The 20,237-nt window shown below is 33.3% G+C and overlaps 2 protein-coding genes across 4 annotated transcripts; both read left to right on the top strand.

The window, feature by feature from the left end:
- The first annotated feature begins 190 nt into the window (after positions 1-190).
- On the top strand, positions 191-16,080 carry LOC133172494 (carbonyl reductase [NADPH] 1-like). Of its 3 annotated transcripts, none has more exons than XM_061307383.1 (2): positions 191-334; positions 9,867-10,790. In XM_061307383.1, the coding sequence occupies exons 1-2, from the start codon at positions 314-316 to the stop codon at positions 10,695-10,697; spliced, it is 852 nt and encodes a 283-aa protein (XP_061163367.1). In that variant the 5' UTR covers positions 191-313; the 3' UTR covers positions 10,698-10,790. The 3 variants fall into 3 exon arrangements, with proteins under 3 accessions (XP_061163367.1, XP_061163370.1, XP_061163368.1); XM_061307386.1 differs by lacking the exon at positions 9,867-10,790 and adding an exon at positions 15,072-16,080 and having other exon boundaries at positions 195-334; XM_061307384.1 differs by lacking the exon at positions 9,867-10,790 and adding an exon at positions 2,162-3,105 and having other exon boundaries at positions 205-334.
- A 1,874-nt stretch (positions 16,081-17,954) lies between these two features.
- LOC133206018 (carbonyl reductase [NADPH] 1-like) lies at positions 17,955-19,845 on the top strand. Its single transcript, XM_061341924.1, has 2 exons — positions 17,955-18,038; positions 18,951-19,845. The coding sequence occupies exons 1-2, from the start codon at positions 18,018-18,020 to the stop codon at positions 19,755-19,757; spliced, it is 828 nt and encodes a 275-aa protein (XP_061197908.1). The 5' UTR covers positions 17,955-18,017; the 3' UTR covers positions 19,758-19,845.
- The last annotated feature ends 392 nt before the right edge of the window (positions 19,846-20,237 follow it).

Below are 20,237 nucleotides of genomic sequence, written 5' to 3'. Positions count from 1 at the left end.
ACGTGAATATAATTTAAACATATACTCTTTACAGATTATGAGATTCGCGACATATTAGCAATGATTTTGATAAAGCTTGGGCATTTAGTTTGATATCATATTTTGTCACTGAATGAACACAGAAAAAACATCTAAAAATTGAAGGGTAAGATAGCCCAAACGGAATTCCATAGCGTTACCTCGCCATTTTTTTCGATGTGCTAATATTTAGGACGCTGGGGCTCATGCGCTCACGCCTTTTAAAGCAATAACATCTGTAGACAACCTGTTGAAGCAGCAAAGAATCGCATAGTCAACATTTTAGCACACCGATATGTCAACAAAAGTTGCAGTGGTAAGTTGTTTTCTTATTTTGAAAGTGGTTTTCAAAGAAAATGTTCCCCTTTGGCCTATATTTGTTTCCTGTTACAATCTGTTGAATATTATATGTTTTATGCGTACAATCAGAATATAAATGCACGGATGATTTTTAATGACACAAATAAGATAGGAATGCTTATTGTAGAAATGAACGTCGATAGGACTTAGGATTTTCCTTTGATTACGCAATTCTACACACACATTTATATATGGCGCCGCGTCAATGCAAATAGAAATATAAAATCGCCGTCTTTATCAAATATCGTTTATTTGCCCGAAGTTATTTGATGAATTCAGCATCAATTATGCAAATCACATGGTACTATGAAACTTTGACAATCTTACCCACTCTACTCCACAAATAGATTCATGCTTATGCAATATGGGTGCGGGGGGGGGGGGGAGGCGTTACATCATAAAACAAAATGGTGAAAATCACGTCACATTGTGTGAAGTCTTTTACATATTAGATTATGAAGAGCAAGAAATGCAATCAAGAAATAGATTAGCAGAAACTTATATATTTGTTAATGATTACTGATGGAATGGTATGGTAGAGACATTTGAGTAGTTTTATATGTAGGACAGACTGGGAAAAAGCTAAAAAAAAGTTAAGTTTTAAGTAGAGGTGACTTATTAAAACTAAGTGAAAGAGAAATCTTTGAGAACTGCTATATTTCCCAAGTATTATATAATGTATATTTTTGGCTTTAGATATTATCAAACAGACTGATTATCAGTTCATTGACATAATAAATTTATTTTTCTGCTCTAATCTCTAATACAAGGAAAAACAACAACTTACAACAACAACCACAGCATTATTAAAAAAAGAAAGTACAGTTGAACTTCGGTATCTCAAACATGGATATCTCGAATACCATGGATATTTCGAAGTGATTTTGAAGTCCCAAGCACTTATTTCTTAAGTATTTTACCCTGGATATCTCGAATCCTTGGATATCTCGAAGTATTTCCTTGGTCCCTTGAAGTTCGAGATAACGAGGTTTGACTGTATTTAAAAAATGTGTTTTTATATTTTACGATTTGTCTCATAGAAAATTTATATTTGATACTCATGCACAACAGAAAATTGAGTAATCAATTAATTTAAATATTTTATTGGTACAATATCATTTCCTGTAAGTTCACTTTAATTTATAAATAAAATGATGAAGCTGAAAATTATCTGTTTAATATGCATATTAAGATGCATTGCTTCACTTGGCTTCTTTATAAGAATACAAAATAAAATCATTTTAAGATAAAAAGCAGATTATGTTTCCAAAAGGAACATTTATTAAAAATGGGAATAAAAAGCACGATGGAGAGAAAAAGTTATCATCTTTAAGATTATATTAGAACTACAACATTATGCAGATACAAGTTTACAGCCAATCTGGTAAGAAATTTGATGAAATATGAAATAAAGATCTGTTGCACAGGCAGTCATGAGGATAGAAAATGCATGTGCTATCACATAACTTTAAGGACAATCTGATAAATGTTATTGACTAACACATTCAGGAAAAGGTCTATGATCATGCTCAGATCAGATCAATTCTAATTTTTGTTCATCTTTTACAACAAGGAGGATACATGACATTGCTTAAGTTAACCAATCCAGTATGAATTTAGGGTTTTTCAGAATGTAAAAGGAAAACATGACTTGCAAGTTGCAAAAATAAATAAATAAAAAAAGTAAATAAATAAAAAATACACACACGTTTATACAATTTTAGTGCTTAAGTCACATATTGGTATAACTTATTCATATGAAAGGTTATATACATTTATCTAGGTAACTGGTTCCAATAAAGGGATTGGGTATGCTATCGTAAGAGGTCTTTGTAAGCAATTCAAAGGCGATGTCTTTCTGACAGCAAGAAATGAAGAGCTCGGCCAGAAGGCTGTGAAAAGCCTAAATGATGAGGGTCTTTCTCCAAAGTTCCACCAGCTTGATATCACTGATCAAGTTAGCATTGAAAGGTTTAGAGACTTTATTAAGAACACTTATGGAGGCTTGGATGTTCTTGTCAATAATGCAGGAATGGCATACAAGCAAGCATCAACAGCTCCTTTTGGGGAACAGGCAGAAGTAACAATCAAAACAAATTATTTTGGCACTCTTGCTGTTTCTGAAGCTCTTTTTCCTCTTTTGAGACCACATGCGAGAGTAGTCAATGTGTCCAGTATGGCAAGTAGTTTTGCTATTAGAAAATGTAGTCCTGAGGTGCAAGCAAAATTCCTTAACGCCAAGATAACAACGGAAGAGCTCACAAAGTTGATGAATGATTTCATTCAGGCAGCCAAAAATGGTGATCACGAGAAGAAGGGTTATTCAAATAGTGCTTATGGAATGTCTAAAGTGGGAGCTAGCGTTCTTTCACAAATTCAGCATCGCCAGCTTTCTGCAGATCCCAGGGAAGACATCATAGTGAACGCCTGTTGTCCTGGATATGTAGACACTGACATGTCATCTCACAAAGGTCCAAAAACAATTGATGAAGGTGCAGATACACCTATTTATTTGGCTCTTCTTCCCGAGGGTGCCAAAAGTCCAGCAGGGGACTTTGTAGCAGATAGAGAAGTTCACAGGTGGAATGAATATACTTACAAGTTTTGAAGTGTTGTCCATTCAATATTAATTAATATTAGAAATTCATAGTATATAGCTTGAATATGAAGCTCAATTAAACATTGATATATATTTTCCTTTGTATTAAATCTCTTTCATACAAACTATTACTTTGTTTGCATCATTATTAGTTTATAGTGAGATAGTACATGTAACCACTCCATAGTGTGTAGTGTATCATTTTCTTTGGACATTTGGAGTAATCTATTTATACATGCAGTGTTTTTACTTCCTTTAAAATTCGTTTCATGCCACTATATCTTTGTAGAAGTCTGGGACAAGATGTTCAAATCTGTTTTTGTATTTATTGATTATAAGTAGTTTCTGAAATTAGATATTGCGAGGAATCAATCTGAGGTAGTTATTTTTCTTGACATCATGTTTTGTTAAATAACTTTTCTTTCAAATTTTAAGGAAAAATTGCTAAATTTGAACCTCGCTAACATTTCCACTTATAGGACACATCAGAAAATATTGTAGGTTATTGACAAGAATGGGCTTTAGTTTCCTAATATTATTGTTTAAAAACATTTTGTCTTATAATTTAAATTATACTTGTATATAGATACTAAGATTGAAAGTTCTGATATTTTGATTTTTAGCTCTTCTGAGTCAAAGGCTCAAAGAGCTAATGCTATGGCCATTTGTGCGGTGTGCGGTGTGCGTAAACTTTTTAGAATATGGGCCATAACTCAAGAACCCCTTGGCCAATTATTGTCAAATTTGTCACAGGGTATCCTTGGCCCAAGGGCTCCCTTTTATACTAAAACTGGGGTTGTGACCCTTTAACAAGGGGAGATAATTAGGAAAATAGAAAAAAAAGTACTGGTTGCTAAAAAATCTTCTTCTCAAGAACCACTGGGCAGATTATCACCAAACTTACACAAAAGGATGAGGATATGTTGTAGATTAAAATTTGCACGGGGATTTACCCTGGGGCAAAGGGCGTGGTCTCAAGGTCACTTCAAAGTTGACCAAAAATTACATTTTATTAAAATGTTGATATTTTGCTTACTATAAGGACTAGGATCATCAAATCTTGTCAGTTGGTGCATCTAAGGACCTCATATCATGTTGACTCAAAAGTAGGTCACGGTGACCTACTTTTTAAATTTTGCGGCCATTCTTTTTCAAAATGATTTAGAGGCATATTTTGAACAATTTAAGGCCTATGATCATCAAACTTTGTCAGTTGATACATCTTGGGTCGTCAAAGTACGTCAACTAAAAAGTAGGTCACCTTGACCTACTTTTTGAATTTTATGGCTAATCTTTTTTAAAACAATTAAGGTCATTAATTCGAATACGGGGAGGCTTAGAATCATTAAATCTTGTAAGATGATGCATCTTGGGGCCATAAAACATATTTATTAAAAAGTAGGTCACAGTGACCTACTTTTTGAACTTTGCAGGCATTCGATTTCAAAGCATTTTAGAGGCATAATTTGGACATTTTAAGTCCTATGATCATAAAACTTTGTAAGTTGATGCATCTTGGGTCCTCAAAAAAGGTCAACTGAAAAGTAGGTCACCGTGACCTACTTTTCAATTTATATGACTATAATTAAATATTTCAGGTACTTACTGGCTTAGAATCATCAAACTTTGTCAGTTGATGCATCTTGGGTCTTCGGAGTAGGTCGACTAAAAAGTAGGTCACCGTGACCTACTTTTGAAAATTTATGGCTTTAATTAAATATTTCAGGTACTAATTGGCTTAGAATCATCAAACTTTGTCAGTTGATGCGTCATGGGTCTTCGGAGTAGGTCGACTAAAAAGTAGGTCACCATGACCTACTTTCGGAAAATTTGTGGCTTTAATTAAATATTTCAGGTACTAATTGGCTTAGAATCATCAAACTTTGTCAGTTGATGCGTCATGGGTCTTCGGAGTAGGTTGACTAAAAAGTAGGTCACCGTGACCTACTTTCGGAAAATTTATGGCTTTAATAAAATATTTCGGGTACTAATTGGCTTAGAATCATAAAACTTTGTCAGTTTATGCGTCATGGGTCCTCGGAGTACAACAACTGAAAAGTAGGTCACGGTGACCTACTTTTGAAATTTTATGGCTGTATTTAATATTTTCAGGAATTATTTGGCTTAGAATCGTCAAAATTTGTCAGTTGATGCACCTTTGGTCCTCGGAGTAGGTTGACTGAAAAGTAGGTCATTGTGACCTACTTTTGAAAATTTATGGCTTTAATTAAATATTACAGGTACTAATTAGCTTAGAATCATCAAACTTTGTCAGTTGATGCATCTTGGGTCCTTGGAGTAAAACAATTGAAAAGTAGGTCACTTTGACCTTATACTTATAAAATTTTATGATTATAATTTTAAAAAACATTTTAGGTATTAATTGGCTTAGAATCATCAAACTTAGTTCATGGGTCCTCAGAGAATGACAAGTGATAAGTAGGTCACCATGACCAACTCTCAGGTACTAATTGGCATAGAATCATCTTGGGTTCTCAGAGTGTGAATTGGAATTTCAAGGGTTTATGTAAATATACAGGATACTTCGAAGCTTCAAATAGAAGTGATAGGTTGTACAGTTTATCAGAAGAGCGATTCAAGGCCCATGGGCCTCTTGTAATATTTCGTATTCTTCCTGAGACTAAAGCTTAGCATAGGTCTAAAACGAGTTTTCGAGTTGTCTAGCAACGTTTTTATGCTATTTATACAGAAAACAAGAAGAAATGCATAATGTTGAAGGAGATATATCAAAAAAAAATATTTAAGCACTTTTCTATTGTGTTTTCTTTGAAAAAAAAATGACCACAATTCTTTTGAGTGTCGTTTTCCCGTAATTTGAAGTTCAATATCTTGTGTTGGTATCAAAGTTGGGGATAAACTTTTGAAATAGAAACAAACCCCTGTATTCACGTCCTAGAAAGACTGATTGCTGTTGCGAGTTCTGTTACAAGGTAGAGAAGTGCGATTTTAGAGACCAGGAGTTCCTAACGGCTGCGAGTATGACAAAGGTTGCTCTTTAAAAGTTGAATATTTATGAACCTTTTTTGAAACATGCCCAGAGCACAGGAGTCTAAAATGAAAATTCTTAAACTTTCAATGCAAGCTTGATCAGTAATACCGGGGAAGTGGAGCGGCCCTGCAGTGTTTACAAAATGAACAAAATTCTCATTGGCAATTTTAATTTGTGCTGCAAAATAAACTGGTTGTGGTTATTTTCATCAAAAGCCGTTTAACAATGCATCATTTGATTTTATTTTGGACCTTAAAAGCTCTTAATCAAATTGTTATAATTACAAAAAAAAACTTTTTGCCCAAAAAGGAGTTTGATATAATGAGTGTGTTTATTATCTGCGCAATAGCAATCATTGGATGATTTATTAATCATTGGCATTGGTAACAAACATAATTTCATATTAAAACGTGAATTAAAGTGTTACCTTGTGTTTAGCTCAATGTTTGCTGCCAATATCGAGAAAGGAACCAGCGTTACCAATGTTACGTACAAAGTTAATATTATGAATACCTTAGTTCCTTATTTAGAAGCTCCCTATTAAAGTATAGATGATGCTCAATGCTTTTTAGTTTGATTTTGAATTTATTACACGAGTGGAATAGGACTTAGAGTTCAGCTCAACGAAGTCAAGATGAGATTATGCATTACCCCGTCGTCGTCAGTTTTATGGGCAAGCCCATTTTCAAGGGACTATTATATAAGCCCTATCCGGACGAAACTTGCATGGTTGATGCATCTAGGAATAAACACTATTGCTTCAGATGTTAGATGTGACCTACATTTTCTGGAAGAGTGACCATGCAGATTAAGGTTTTTAAGTCGTCCATTTTAAGTAACTCAAGTCTTTTAGTTACCAGACTTGCATGGATGATATATCTAGATATGCATAGTACTAGACATGCTTGGGATGCTGGATCTGACCTATATTTTTTGAATGAGTGATCAGATTAAGGTTTTAGTATCAAGTCCATTTCCAACTACAAGTCCTTTAGTTACATGTACCAAACTTGCTTGGATGATGTATCTAGATATCATATGCATAGTACTAGACATGCTTCGGATGGTGGATCTGACCTACATTTTCCAGATGAATGACCAGATTAAAGTTTTCGAAATAGGTCCATTCTCAAGTAACTATAAGCCATACCTGGACCAAAGAATCCAGGGATGCATACTACCAGACTTGCTTCGGATGCTGGATCTGACCTATGTTTCCCTGATGATAGTTGAACTTTAAGCTCTACCAAGACCAAACTTGCATGAATGATGCATCTAGGTATGTAAATAACCAGACATGCTTGAGTTGCTGGATATGACCTATATTTTCTAGCTGAGTGACCCGGTGAACATGTACGTTTTTGGAGCAATTACCTTCTCCGGTAACTATAAACCCTAAGGTGACAAAGATGCATGGATGATGCGTCTAAAGAATCACTGTTACAACGAAAACGTAACAACGACGCGGAATATAATAAACTGAGATTGTGCGTTATTACACTCTACATCGAAATCAACCAGAATGTTATTATGTAATATGTAAAACATACTTTTTGGTTTGTTTCATTTTTCGTTATTAAATTTTGCGTCGATATCGACGCAGAATGTAATAAGGCAAAATTTAAAAACACACTGTTTTGGATTATTACATTTTGCATTGATACATTTTGCGCCGAGGTCAATGAATTTAATATGAAAGTCTATATATCATTGGAGACTTTCAAATCACTTTTCCTAATTTCCAAAAGTCTGTCAACTATATAGTATTAAAATATAAATACATATGTATTTACATTTTGTGTTCCTAACATCCTGTGTTGAAATCTGCACAAATTTTATTAACGCCAATTAAAATTATTAGTGGTATTAGTAGGATAAAAACCTATCCCTCCAAATTCAGGTAGAAACATTTTTCCCGAAGCGCAACAAGTTAAACAATTTACCACAAATTTAACAAAAGCGCTAAACATATAAGATGTATATAGAATTAAATCTTATTCGATATTTATAGATATATAAAAATATTTTGAGGTATAAGAACAATGATTCAAAAGAAGAAAAGTTCAATAAATTCGAAAATATGGTTTTCATTTTTATAACAACTAACAAGGATTATGATATTTTGTTTTAATAAACTTTGCGTCTGGGACAGGAAATTAAGGAATGTTTTGAAGAAAGTCGTCAAAGTTATATAAAGAAATTTTAATTGATTGCAATATGCTGTATTACCACTTTCAATGAAAAATGCTTTTATTTGAGGAGATAATAAGCGAAAATAACATTCTGTGTTACCTTCACGAAAAAAATAATAACGCAAAATGTAAAAATCCGTAAAGTTTGTTACTACATTTTTTGTTATTACATTCTGCGTTGATCTCGAAGAAAAAATTTTAAAGATATAAAATGTAATAATCTCAGTTTATTACATTTTGCGTCGTTATTACATTTGCGTTGTAACAATGCACACTACCAGACTTGCTTTGGATGCTGGATTTGACCCATATTTGGCCGCATATTGAACATGTTAAATTGTTTTGGAGCAGCCCCATTTCATAATTATAATAATTATAAGCACTAAGGTGACTGAATTTTGCATGAATGATGCCTTTTGGAATGCTTACTTTCAGACTGCATCTGGCCTTCATTTTCAGATTAACGACCAAGTTAAATTATTGAAACAGGTTCATTAAAAAGTAACTGTAAATCTTACTTAGACTTAACTTGCATGCTACGCTGAAGAACATTCTAAAATTAATCTGGTCCATATTAACCGTGGGTTAATAGGAGAGATAGAGAGATGGGGTACTGGAATGACGTATCCCCAATTATTTAGCAGGTATATACATTACAATAGTTACAATTCTGCCCCCTCAGTAAGTTTACAAATTTTGCTAGTACAGTACAATAGAAAACATGGATTTTACGGTTTTATCCCCTCAAATAATTTCTCATGGCCTTAACTTTTTTCCTACATTGTCAAGAATATATGTTACATGAAGGTTCTCTCCCCCTTCTTCAACTAAAAATAACTTACTACATGTCTGTTATATGAGGGACATGATCTAAACAATAAATTTAGATGCCATTTTTTTTAATCTTCCCTAACGATCCACTTATACATTTCCAAATTCCTTCTCCGCTGGATTGGAGTGGGGGGAAAATATAAGGGATGCATTTCCACAAACAATTTGCTACTATCAAACATAATATGCAGGCGATGAACCATTGCAAAGGCTGCATAAAAATTCCTTATATCTTTAAGGAATCCAGAATTAATATTTAAATCATTTAATGTCGAGATATAGCTGAAGATAAAGTTGAAATTATCTTTGCTTTTTTATGACTTTTCTAAACTGTAAAATGTGTTTAAAAATATATATAAAACGATATAATTATTAAATTGCGGTATATTGCAGAGCATAGGATGAGTGTGAAGGAAATACGTAAAAAGTGGTCAATGTAACCGATCCAGAGAACACAGTAAATATAATAGGACTAGAAATTATTTTAACAAATGACTGAGGTTTTTCGAGGAATGTGTATTATTTGGACAGAATAACGTTTATCTCTTTCTTTTGTTGTGAAAAGGGATGGGAATAATTGTTCAGGCACAAGGTTCATGAAATATCTTAAGCTTAAGTAAAAAATATTTAATCCGCTGAAATAATTTTGAAATCAAGGCGTCCAAAATGAAAATGCTTTTGAACTTTGCCTTAATAAACGGCTGTTATATACAGTTCACAAGTTAGAAGCATTTCATAGATGATTCAAATTTTGACTTGTTAATTAGTTTCGAAGCTAATTAAAAAAAAAAAAAACGATGCTACGTTCCTGATATTAAAAGTAAATAGTTTTAATAGTACCTTAAAATTCCTCTAGGTAACTGGTTCCAATAAAGGGATTGGACACGCAATCGTAAGAGGCCTTTGTAAGCAATTTAAAGGTGATGTATTTCTAACAGCAAGGGATGAGGAACGTGGTAAAGAGGCCGTACAGAGCCTAAATAAAGAGGGACTTTCTCCAAAGTTCCACCAGCTTGATATCACTGATCAAGTCAGCATTATAAGGTTCAGAGACTTTATTAAGAACACTTATGGAGGCTTGGATATTCTTGTCAATAATGCTGGAATTGCTTTTAAGAAATCATCAACAGTTCCATTTGGAGAGCAAGCGGAGGCAACAGTCAAAACCGATTACTTCGGAACACTTACTGTTTCGGATGCACTTTTCCCTCTTTTGAGACCACATGCAAGAGTAGTCAATATGTCCAGTGATGCATGCAGTTTTGCGATTAGAAAATGTAGTTCAGAAATACAATCTAAATTCCTTAATACTGATATAACAAAGGAAGAGTTGACGGGATTGATGAATGATTTCATACAGAATGCAAAAACAGGTGATCTTGAAAATAACGGATATGTAAAAAGCGCATATGGGATGGCCAAAGTCGGTGTCACTGTGCTCTCACAAATCCAAAATCGGCAACTTTCTGCAGATGCAAGAAAAGACATAATAGTCAACGCTTGCTGTCCAGGACATGTAATCACCGATATGTCCTCACAAACAGGTAGGAAAACTATCGACGAAGGCGCGGATACACCCATATATTTAGCTCTTCTTCCAGAAGAGATCAAAAGTCCAGCTGGTGATTTTGTAGCAGATAGGAAAATTCACAAGTGGAACGAATACATCGGTACATATAAACCATGAGATTAAAAAAAATGCAATTCTTTTAATTTAAAATTTGTAAACTGATTTTATGTTATAGCTTTAAAATGTTGGAGAAATAAAAGTATTGCTTGGTTTTAGTGTTGTTTATTCTCTAAAATAGCCACAATATTTGTAAAGAAATAGATTTGTTAGTTAAACCTTTTTACTCCCTCTTAATGGATAATTCTTGTTCATACCAAATCCTAAATTTGAATAGTATTGCGTCGAATTGGAAAAATAATAAAATGTAATAGTTTTCCCTATGCAGCTCAAATTTTTTTCTACCCTAACATGCTTTTGTGAACTAATTAAATGTACATTTTTGGAATAAAATTTAATGTATAGCTACATTGTACCATACAAAAGCACAAACAAAAGATATGATAAATTTTGCAATTTTATTAAAGTTTTTATATTGATAATTTACTTTATAGTACTTCCTTACTCCTCTTGTTTGCACTTATAACAACCTTAATGCAATGAGGCATGTAATTGACTAAGTTTTCACAGAACCCTCTTTTAGAATTTAGTCCAGTTCTTGTTAGAGAGCTTTAGATATATCTTAATTTATGAGTTGTTGACATGTTTTGAGTAGGGTTTTCTTCATTTGACCCCAAAAAATTATATTTGGATTTGAATCAGAATTGTTTCATGACAATGAAAATGTGGAAACAACAAATTCCGTCTGAGAAACTCTCTTGTGCTTGAAGAAATATATCATGCTGCTAAATAATACATATACATCTAGGAAATATTAATCAAATTCGAGAAACACAAGAGAGTTTCTTAAACACAGTGTATTTTCTAATGCTTCCGGGAAGCGATCCCGATTGAAACTCAATCTGAAACATTTAAGGCTAAATTTACTCTTGAATAAGTTTGTTTGTTTATATAGTCCCTTTCGAGAATTTTTCACTCATATTGAGACGCCACCACTTGCCGGTGGATGTCTGCAAAGTTAGACCTATACTTGGAAAACTTAATTCATAGTAAACCTAGTGACATAACGGCTCTCTGTTATTCGTGCAAAAAGGGGTGGGGTCGGGTAACTAACTACTAGAAAATAAAAAAAAAGTATGAATGTGAAGAATACAATAAAATTGTACAATCATGTCTTAAGTTTGCAACAATGTTTTGTAGCAAACATTTATATTCCAAAATATGCATTTAATTCACAAAAGCAGGTTAAGATAGAAAGCTTATTGAGCTGTACAAGGGATTATAAGATACTCGACTCTAAAGATATCTGGCTAAACGTCCCTATATCGAAGTTCTTTTCTCTATCAAGTTCAATATGACGATGTAGGTATAGAATTAAAGTGAGCGTTATGCAAGGAGGAAATTCTCTAGGTAAAGGAAAAGCAAAAATTATTTCAGAGAAATGAATAAACTTGATTGAACCATAATAATGAGTTGCTCAAAAAAATAAAGTTTACCATAATTATTATCATGTTTATGGACAGCATAAATTATTTAAAAGTCATTTAATCATTATACACATACCATTCTATTGGAATGAGTGTGTAACTGCATGCAGATTACACAATACAGACTTAATACATATAGTTATCAGTAAATTACATAACTTCTTAATAGTGCATACTAGATCATAGTAATAAATTAGGTATTGAAATTTGTGACTGGTTAACCGGTTACTCGGTCGGAACGATGGTAATCGGTTAGTCGAAAAAAAATAAAATCATGTGTATATTTCCTTAAAATTCAAGTTACAATGTAAAAAAAAACCCCTCTGAATGTTGATAAGTTATAACATATTTATGAATTATGGAGATAACGAACAGTATTCAAGCTCAAAGTCCATTAAAACAATACAACTGGGGAGCAGAGCAAACATGGACCTCCAAGAACATCAGAGGTGGGATCAGGTGCCATGGAGGAGTGAGCATCCCCTACCCGCCGTGTGCTCCTTGTCAAGATCGGGAAATAGCGGAAAATCCGTCGACAATTCAGTAAATAATGGCTTAACAATTAGTATGAAAAACATCAGTCAGCATATGACTTAATGATAGATTGTATTTGCTGACGGTCATTGAATCGACCATACAACTTTATCGACTTTAAACGAGACTGTTGATAGTCTTGTTTCATCAACATGTTTGTCAATAACTTACCTCATTTTAGAAATTGTTCGTACGCATGCTCTTGCGTATCGAATCAACTGAGAGATATACACCCCATATACAGGTGATAAGGGTATATTGCTGCATAAGTGAGGGGTAGTTGATGATGAAAAGTTAAAGTCATCACGTTTATCATTAGGCTTTGTTGTTAGAATACCTTTAACGTCTTTTTCTAGTAAAATATCCAAATATTTAACAGATGTGTCAGACTCTGTGGTATCTTTTATTTCAAGCTCACTGGGATATATAGTGTCGACATATGAATGGAAATAACTATTGTTGATTGATAATACGTCGTCGATATATCTAAATGTCGAGTTGAAGGCCACAGCAAGAGAATTCTTTTTTTTTTTCATGTATAAGATTTTAAATAAATTCTGCTTCATATGAATACAAAAATAGGTCTTCTAATAAAGGGGTGTAATTGGTACCCATGGGAATTCCAACAGATTGTTGCAAGACTTGATCTCCAAAAACCACATAGATATTGTAAATCAGAAACTCAAGCATCTTTTTAATACCAACTTCAGAGTACTACTGTGTACAATCAGAATGTTTTTTTTAACAAAATAAATTTAATTCAAGTGATTTGATGGTATGTGCAGAGGGTTGTCCTTAGGAATTGAAATAGGAGGGAACACCAAAAAATAGAAAGGGTTCTGAGGTTTCTCCCTAATAGGGTGTTGACAGGGGATACCAGAGTAGCCGGAAGGAGAACGTCATTGTAGGCGGAGAAATTTTCCGGCCCCGGGTCTTGGGGAAAAATTTGGAAAGAAAATTAATAAAATACGCATCTGTCAAAATTGAATAGGTTTGAAGTCGCCTGAAGTAGAAGCTTAACATACTTGTTTTAAATTTCGTACACTTTTCTAACAAATAGTATGCGATTTGTACAAAAAAAAAACTGATTTCACGTCTGTAATAAACATATAGTTGTTTCTGTGAAACAAGCTTGTGGACGAGTATAAAGTTAAATGCACAATTTCTACAGAATAAACACGATGGTATTTGAGATTATATTTGAAATCTACTCATAAGATGGTGTAAACATTTTTTTTGCTTTGCTTCATGAGTGTGTTTCCTGTTTAACAGAGCTATAAGCACTTGTCTAGTGAAAAGTGTTTTTGGATTTTTTGGGGGGGATTATTTTCATATTAGGATGTACTTACTGGGTGTATTAAGTTCACTTTCAGCATAGGCTACCTGTCATATTTACCCAGGAATATGTTTAAAACGATGTAGTATCACTGTTTTTACTTACTTTGGAAAAATACATGCAAATAACGTATTCAATTACCTTAGTCTTGGTCTATTATAACTTTCATCTAGCAGGTATATCAAGTTGTATCGTTTACTGTAAATTTCCATTTTCTATCTTATATTAAAGGACAGATCAAACAAATTGCATAAAACTACATTGAAGTTTAGAAATTAACAGTTAATAGTGTTTATAGATTCCTTAATCCCATAAAAGCTGACTGGTGTGTATACTTGATGAGCGTATTGCGGATAAAATTTTTGCCATATTGGATATGGAAAGTTGAGTATAACCGGTGGTATCCGATCTTGGAGTTTTCTTGACTTTTATTGGATCGTACAAAACATTTCTAATTTTTAAATGATTATAATAGTAAATTGTACAAATTGGTGTATACTGAATACATATACAAATAACATTAAAGTGATATTTGTTATTTTTGAAATTCAGAATCTCTAGAATGAAAAAAAGTCAATATGGATATAAAAATTAGATTTGTTATTTTTGCATATTAAGACTTTAAATAACATTTAGTTCTCGGTTCGTTATCTTAATTTTGTCATGAATATTCAAACTATCGAAAAAAATTTATCGAGCAAAAACATCTTGATTCTGTTTTAAAATAAATCAGGATGTGCTGTTACTGGCTTGTTGTAATTAGTTATTAATGTCTATGTAGATGTCTAAAACAATCGGATCGGTTTTCCAAACGCGTGATGAGAATATATAAGCGAGAAAGCTTAAGAATATAGAAATAAAATTTTCATAAGTTGTATCCTCTGGATTTTTGCTTATATGATTTGACGGATAAAGAAAACATATTTATCCTGTTAATGTTTTTTACTGAAAACAAATTCTTATTTAGCTATAGTATGCTATATTGATTGCTCGAAAAAATGCAGGCTACTGTTTTAAGCAATGCAGTTGAAATAATGGTTATGAAATGTTAACTTCATTTCTTCTGCATTTTTTCAGGTGACTGGTTCCAATAAAGGCATAGGATATGCTATTGTAAGGGGACTTTGTAGGCAATTTAAAGGCGATGTCTTTCTCACGTCAAGGAATGAAGAACTTGGTAAAAAGGCAATTCAAAGCTTAAATGATGAGGGCCTCTTCCCTAAGTATCATCAGCTTGATATCACAGATCAAACAAGCATTGAGAGATTTAAAGACTTTATAAAAGGTACTTACGGGGGTCTTGATATCCTGATTAATAATGCCGGAATCGCGTATAAGCAAGCATCAACCGCCCCTTTTGAGGAGCAAGCAGAAATAACTCTCAAAACAAACTATTTTGGAACTGTGGCTATTTCAGATGTACTTTTCCCGCTTTTGAGACCTCATGCTAGAGTGGTAAATGTATCCAGCTTGGCCTGCAACTTTTCTATAACAAAATGTAGCCCAGAAGTGCAAGCTAAGTTCCTCAATAATGCCATAACAAAACAAGAGTTGACGGATTTGATGAATGATTTCATTCAAGCAGCAAAAACTGGAGATCACGAGAAGGAAGGTTATTCAAATAGCGCTTATGGAATGTCCAAAGTTGGAGTTACCGTTCTTTCACAAATTCAACATCGCGAGCTTTCCGTAGATCCCAGGGAAAACATCATTGTGAATGCCTGTACTCCAGGATATGTAGACACTGATATGACCTCGCACAAAGGTCCAAAAACTATTGACGAAGGTGCAGATACACCTATTTATTTGGCTCTTCTTCCGGAAGGCACCACCAGTCCAGCTGGTGAATTTGTAGCGGATAGAAAAGTTAAGAGCTGGAGTGAAAATACACAAATTTCTTAACTCTTTCTGTTTATAAAAGGTTAAACGGACATAAACAAATTCAGTATTTGGTTGAAATCTACATTATATATTATTCATTTTAAATTTCTTATTGAAAAATAATGTTTCTGATATTTTACAATTCTTGTTATGTATATATTTTGTCATAATACATGCTTTTCCCAAAACATTTATTAAACTATATTTTAAATACGTCTTTCCTCTCTAATGATATGGTTCATTGAATTCTTTGAATAATGACAATTAAATAAAAGACGTACATGTATATATTGAAATAGATAAAACAAAACAGGCGGGTAAATAGAGAACAATGTTAATATATCAGTTTATATCAGATGTAACCTTGTAGAAAGCCTATACAGTATGCTTCAATCTTATGAGTATTTACATCATTTCAACAATAAAATCCTTTGTTTGTTAATGCAGGAATAACGGTTTGTGACATTGCAGATGTACTGGTAATTTTTTCTGCAAAGATTGCAACCATTAATCCCTGCGTTAAAGTGAACACGATTGTAAAAGACAGAGATCTATCTTTGTCGGCAATATTTCTCTGTATTCGTCGTCACTTCGAGAGTCCTATATCAGCCGTTCACTTGGTCAAATTTCAGTGTAATATGCTTTTCAGTTTTCACCTGTGAGGACTATATTTTACATAGTTCTTGTAAAATAGTGGGTCGCTACAAAAGTAATTACTCACTGCTTTTTCTACCAAAAGTTACCAAAGAAAGTGACATTAGTTTTATAGGTCAGTGCAATACAAACACAAATATGGTGAAACTAGTTTATACCGAATTCGCTTATAATGACTAATTTTTGACGTTTTACAGCAAAGTTATTTACATTTCCCATGGTTTTAAGATTATATAACGAATTACGTCCGTTCCTGGCAATTCGTTGTAAGCGTGTTTTACTGTACATGTAAACTGCAATAAAATGTAAGCAAAGCTAATGTAAGAAAACCGAGACGGTCAGGTGCGAAGGGTACACCCCAGTGTTAATATGGCGTACGCCTATTTACGAGTTGTGTCAGGTTTTAACAGACAAGGAAAACATTTTATTGTTTATATCTATATATGTTTAAATTATTTGTATAAAGTGGATGAAAGTATGTTAAATATTGTATTATTGATCCATAGATTACCTTGATGGAAAACCTTAGTTCTTAAAAATCTTTCCAATACATGGCCTTAAACACCGGTTCTAACCCGCTTATTGTTAATTTCCTCGGTACAATTATTTCGATAATTTTGGTTGCTTTTTAAAAATTACTTTGACATGTGTTTGACAAGCTTTCCGTTTCTGAATCCTCAATGTTAAGAATTATAACATTTGGTTGAAAACACTTAAAGCAATATGAGCTGCAACTTTGATGTCAGAGATTTATGTTGCAAAATTGTAATTAACTTTTTCAATGACAGAAAAAAGATTGTTTATAAACTTCTGTTGTTTAAATTTACGATGGAAGAACTATTTATATAAGCTTTGATTGAGGCAAAATTACATTATTGTCGTCCTGTACAATATTGGTTTCTTATATATAATACTACTTATTTGATTGTACAGAATCCTTTATTCTGAAACAATGTAATACTTTAGTTCTGTCTAATTGATTAAAAAGGTTTAAATTACATATAAATTTATCATAATAACACATTTAAACAGCGAAATAAAATTCTCAAAAATGCAGCTCATATTGCTTTAAACAGTTTTGATGATATGGTTCAACTATTGGTTATAAAACATAAATCAATACATACTTTATTAATAGTAATGGTACAACAATAGTCCCTGACGACACGTTTTTAAACAAAGTGAACATGACATTTAACCATTCTTTTGCAGGAGATTAGTCTATTTAGGGTTTTGCATTCATACATATGTACATGTCTTACTTGTAGTAGACTGAGTTTATGAAAAAATGCATAAAATAACTATGAATTCAAAAACTTTTTACTCTAACTGTATCTTAGTTATTAGTTTTGTGTGATGTCAACTACGGTGTACCATAAATATTATCTACACAAAGTCTTTCAAAAGTCCTAAAAATTAACACAGCGCTTTTACCTTTAAAATCAACCGTACGTACTTCTTAATTTCCAGTCATTTCTTGCTAGAAGTATGTCGAAGAAAGTAGCCGTGGTAAGTAATATTTTGGTTGTCTATCTGTATTTTTGTATCTTACGAGACTCTGCAAAATAGCTTCTTTTTAAGGAAAAAAAAGAGTTTTTATTGTTTTTGGTTGTACATATATAATGCTACCATCGAAAAGATTTGTCAGATATGTTATACAAAATTGTTCAAATAAACCCGTAGGCCCGTAGGAAGCAATTTCACTTTGAGGGGCACAACTATATATTTTCAGTTGGGGAGCACTATCAACTACCAAAAATTCTTTGACAAGCACAAAAAAAGGTCATCAGAGACGTTATTACTGAGGGGGCACAAGCACATAGTAACTATGTTTTTTTTTTTATAGTCTATATATCGGCAAAATTATTGCCACCCCCCCCCCCCCTCCCCCGTGCCCCACGGTTCCTACGGCCATGTTCTAGTTTTTGTGTACGTTAAAGTTTCTTGCTATATTTCAAAATCGAAGAAAAATTCAAGCAAATATTAGGTTATCACTCCAAGATAAACATTAAATGTCCAGTTGGCATTACACTTGGGTAACCTGTGTAAACATTTTCAACAAATCGAAGAATCTACCTGATTAATGCACAGCGTTTAAACAAAAAAAAAAAAAAATCTGATTTCTGTTGTCGTTCGTTAAAAGTAATTTAGCAGCCTTAAATTTTGAATATCAAACGGGGAAAATAGAATATAACAATTGAACTGTTAAATAGTTTTCCAAAGATTCTGTTCCTGGAGGTAAAAAAGTAAATGACGTGTACTGTCGACATTTAAGCAGCAATAAAACTCGCGTGCATCTAAATGATTAAAAATCTTTTTTTTTAACGATGTTATTCAAGTAGTTTCTCAAGCACTAAGAGAAAAAAATAGCGCTAAATGCAAAAGAAAAAAAAAATAAATATGAATTTCTTTTGTTTCAAGGTGACGGGTTCTAACAAGGGAATAGGGTATGCCGTTGTTCGGGGTCTCTGTAAGAAGTTTGATGGAGATGTGTATCTCACTGCCAGGAATGAGGAACTGGGTAAGCAGGCCGTCAAAAGCTTAAACTCAGAAGGACTATCTCCAAAGTTCCATCAACTTGACATCAACGACCAAGCCAGCATTAATCGTCTGAGAGATTTTCTCAGAACCACTTACGGAGGTTTAGACATACTTGTCAACAATGCTGGTATCGCGTACAAGCAATCTTCAACCGCCCCGTTTGCTGAACAAACAGAGGTTACCATAAAAACGAATTACTTTGGAACCCTTGCTGTCTGTGAAGCTTTGTTTCCTCTTTTAAGACCGCACGCAAGAGTTGTAAACGTATCAAGTATGGCCAGTGCTGCGATCAAAAAATGTAGTAAGGAAATTCAATCCAAATTCCGCAATCCCCAACTAACAGTTGAAGAATTGACGGCCCTGATGAATGATTTTATTCAAGCAGCAAAGAACGGAAATCATGAAAGCAAAGGATATCCAAGTAGCGCTTACGGCATGTCCAAGGTTGGGGTTACGGTACTCTCTGAAATTCAGAATCGTCAACTTTCAGCAGACCCACGGGAAGACATCATCGTTAATGCCTGTTGCCCCGGTTATGTTGATACAGATATGACATCACACAAAGGTCATAAAACTATCGATCAAGGTGCTGATACGCCTTTGTATTTGGCCTTACTTCCACCAGGAACCAAGAGCCCATCCGGGAATTTTGTGTCAGAAAGGAACATTAAGAACTGGAGTGAATAGTAATTGATCGAACTATCACATATACAACTCTGAGTTATTATAATTGAACTTTTTCCATATACATGTATTTTTAGTTGATTTACTCTATTTTTATATATATATATATATATATTGATGCTAAAACTCAATTTTTTTTTCGATTCAATTAATCTTTGAAAAGCAAATATTCAGAATCCATGACCTGAAATTAAAGTATTTGCGCAATAAACAAAATGTGTTGTTAGTATTGTTACATGTAATTTACTGGTCAACCATTTTCCATTCCGAAAAAATCGAACTGTTTTTTCCCTTGATCTAATATAGCATGATTTATATTTTGGTGTCATACTTTTTTGCTTGTTTCAATGTACTAAAACCGTAACGCCGAGCTAAAATATACTTTTCTGTAAAGTAATGCATAATACTGTTAGATGTAATCGCGGTTGCTTAAAATCTTCCGTGAGCTACATTTACACTAAACTGCTAAATACCCTAAAATAC

Source organism: Saccostrea echinata, unplaced genomic scaffold (assembly GCF_033153115.1).
Source record: "Saccostrea echinata isolate AGI-Se365-2 ecotype Australia unplaced genomic scaffold, CSIRO_AGI_Sech_v1 ptg000054l, whole genome shotgun sequence".
NCBI classification, from domain to species: Eukaryota; Metazoa; Mollusca; class Bivalvia; order Ostreida; family Ostreidae; genus Saccostrea; species Saccostrea echinata.
The sequence above is the reverse complement of the archived record's forward strand: the minus strand, read 5'-3'. Positions and strand labels throughout refer to the sequence as shown.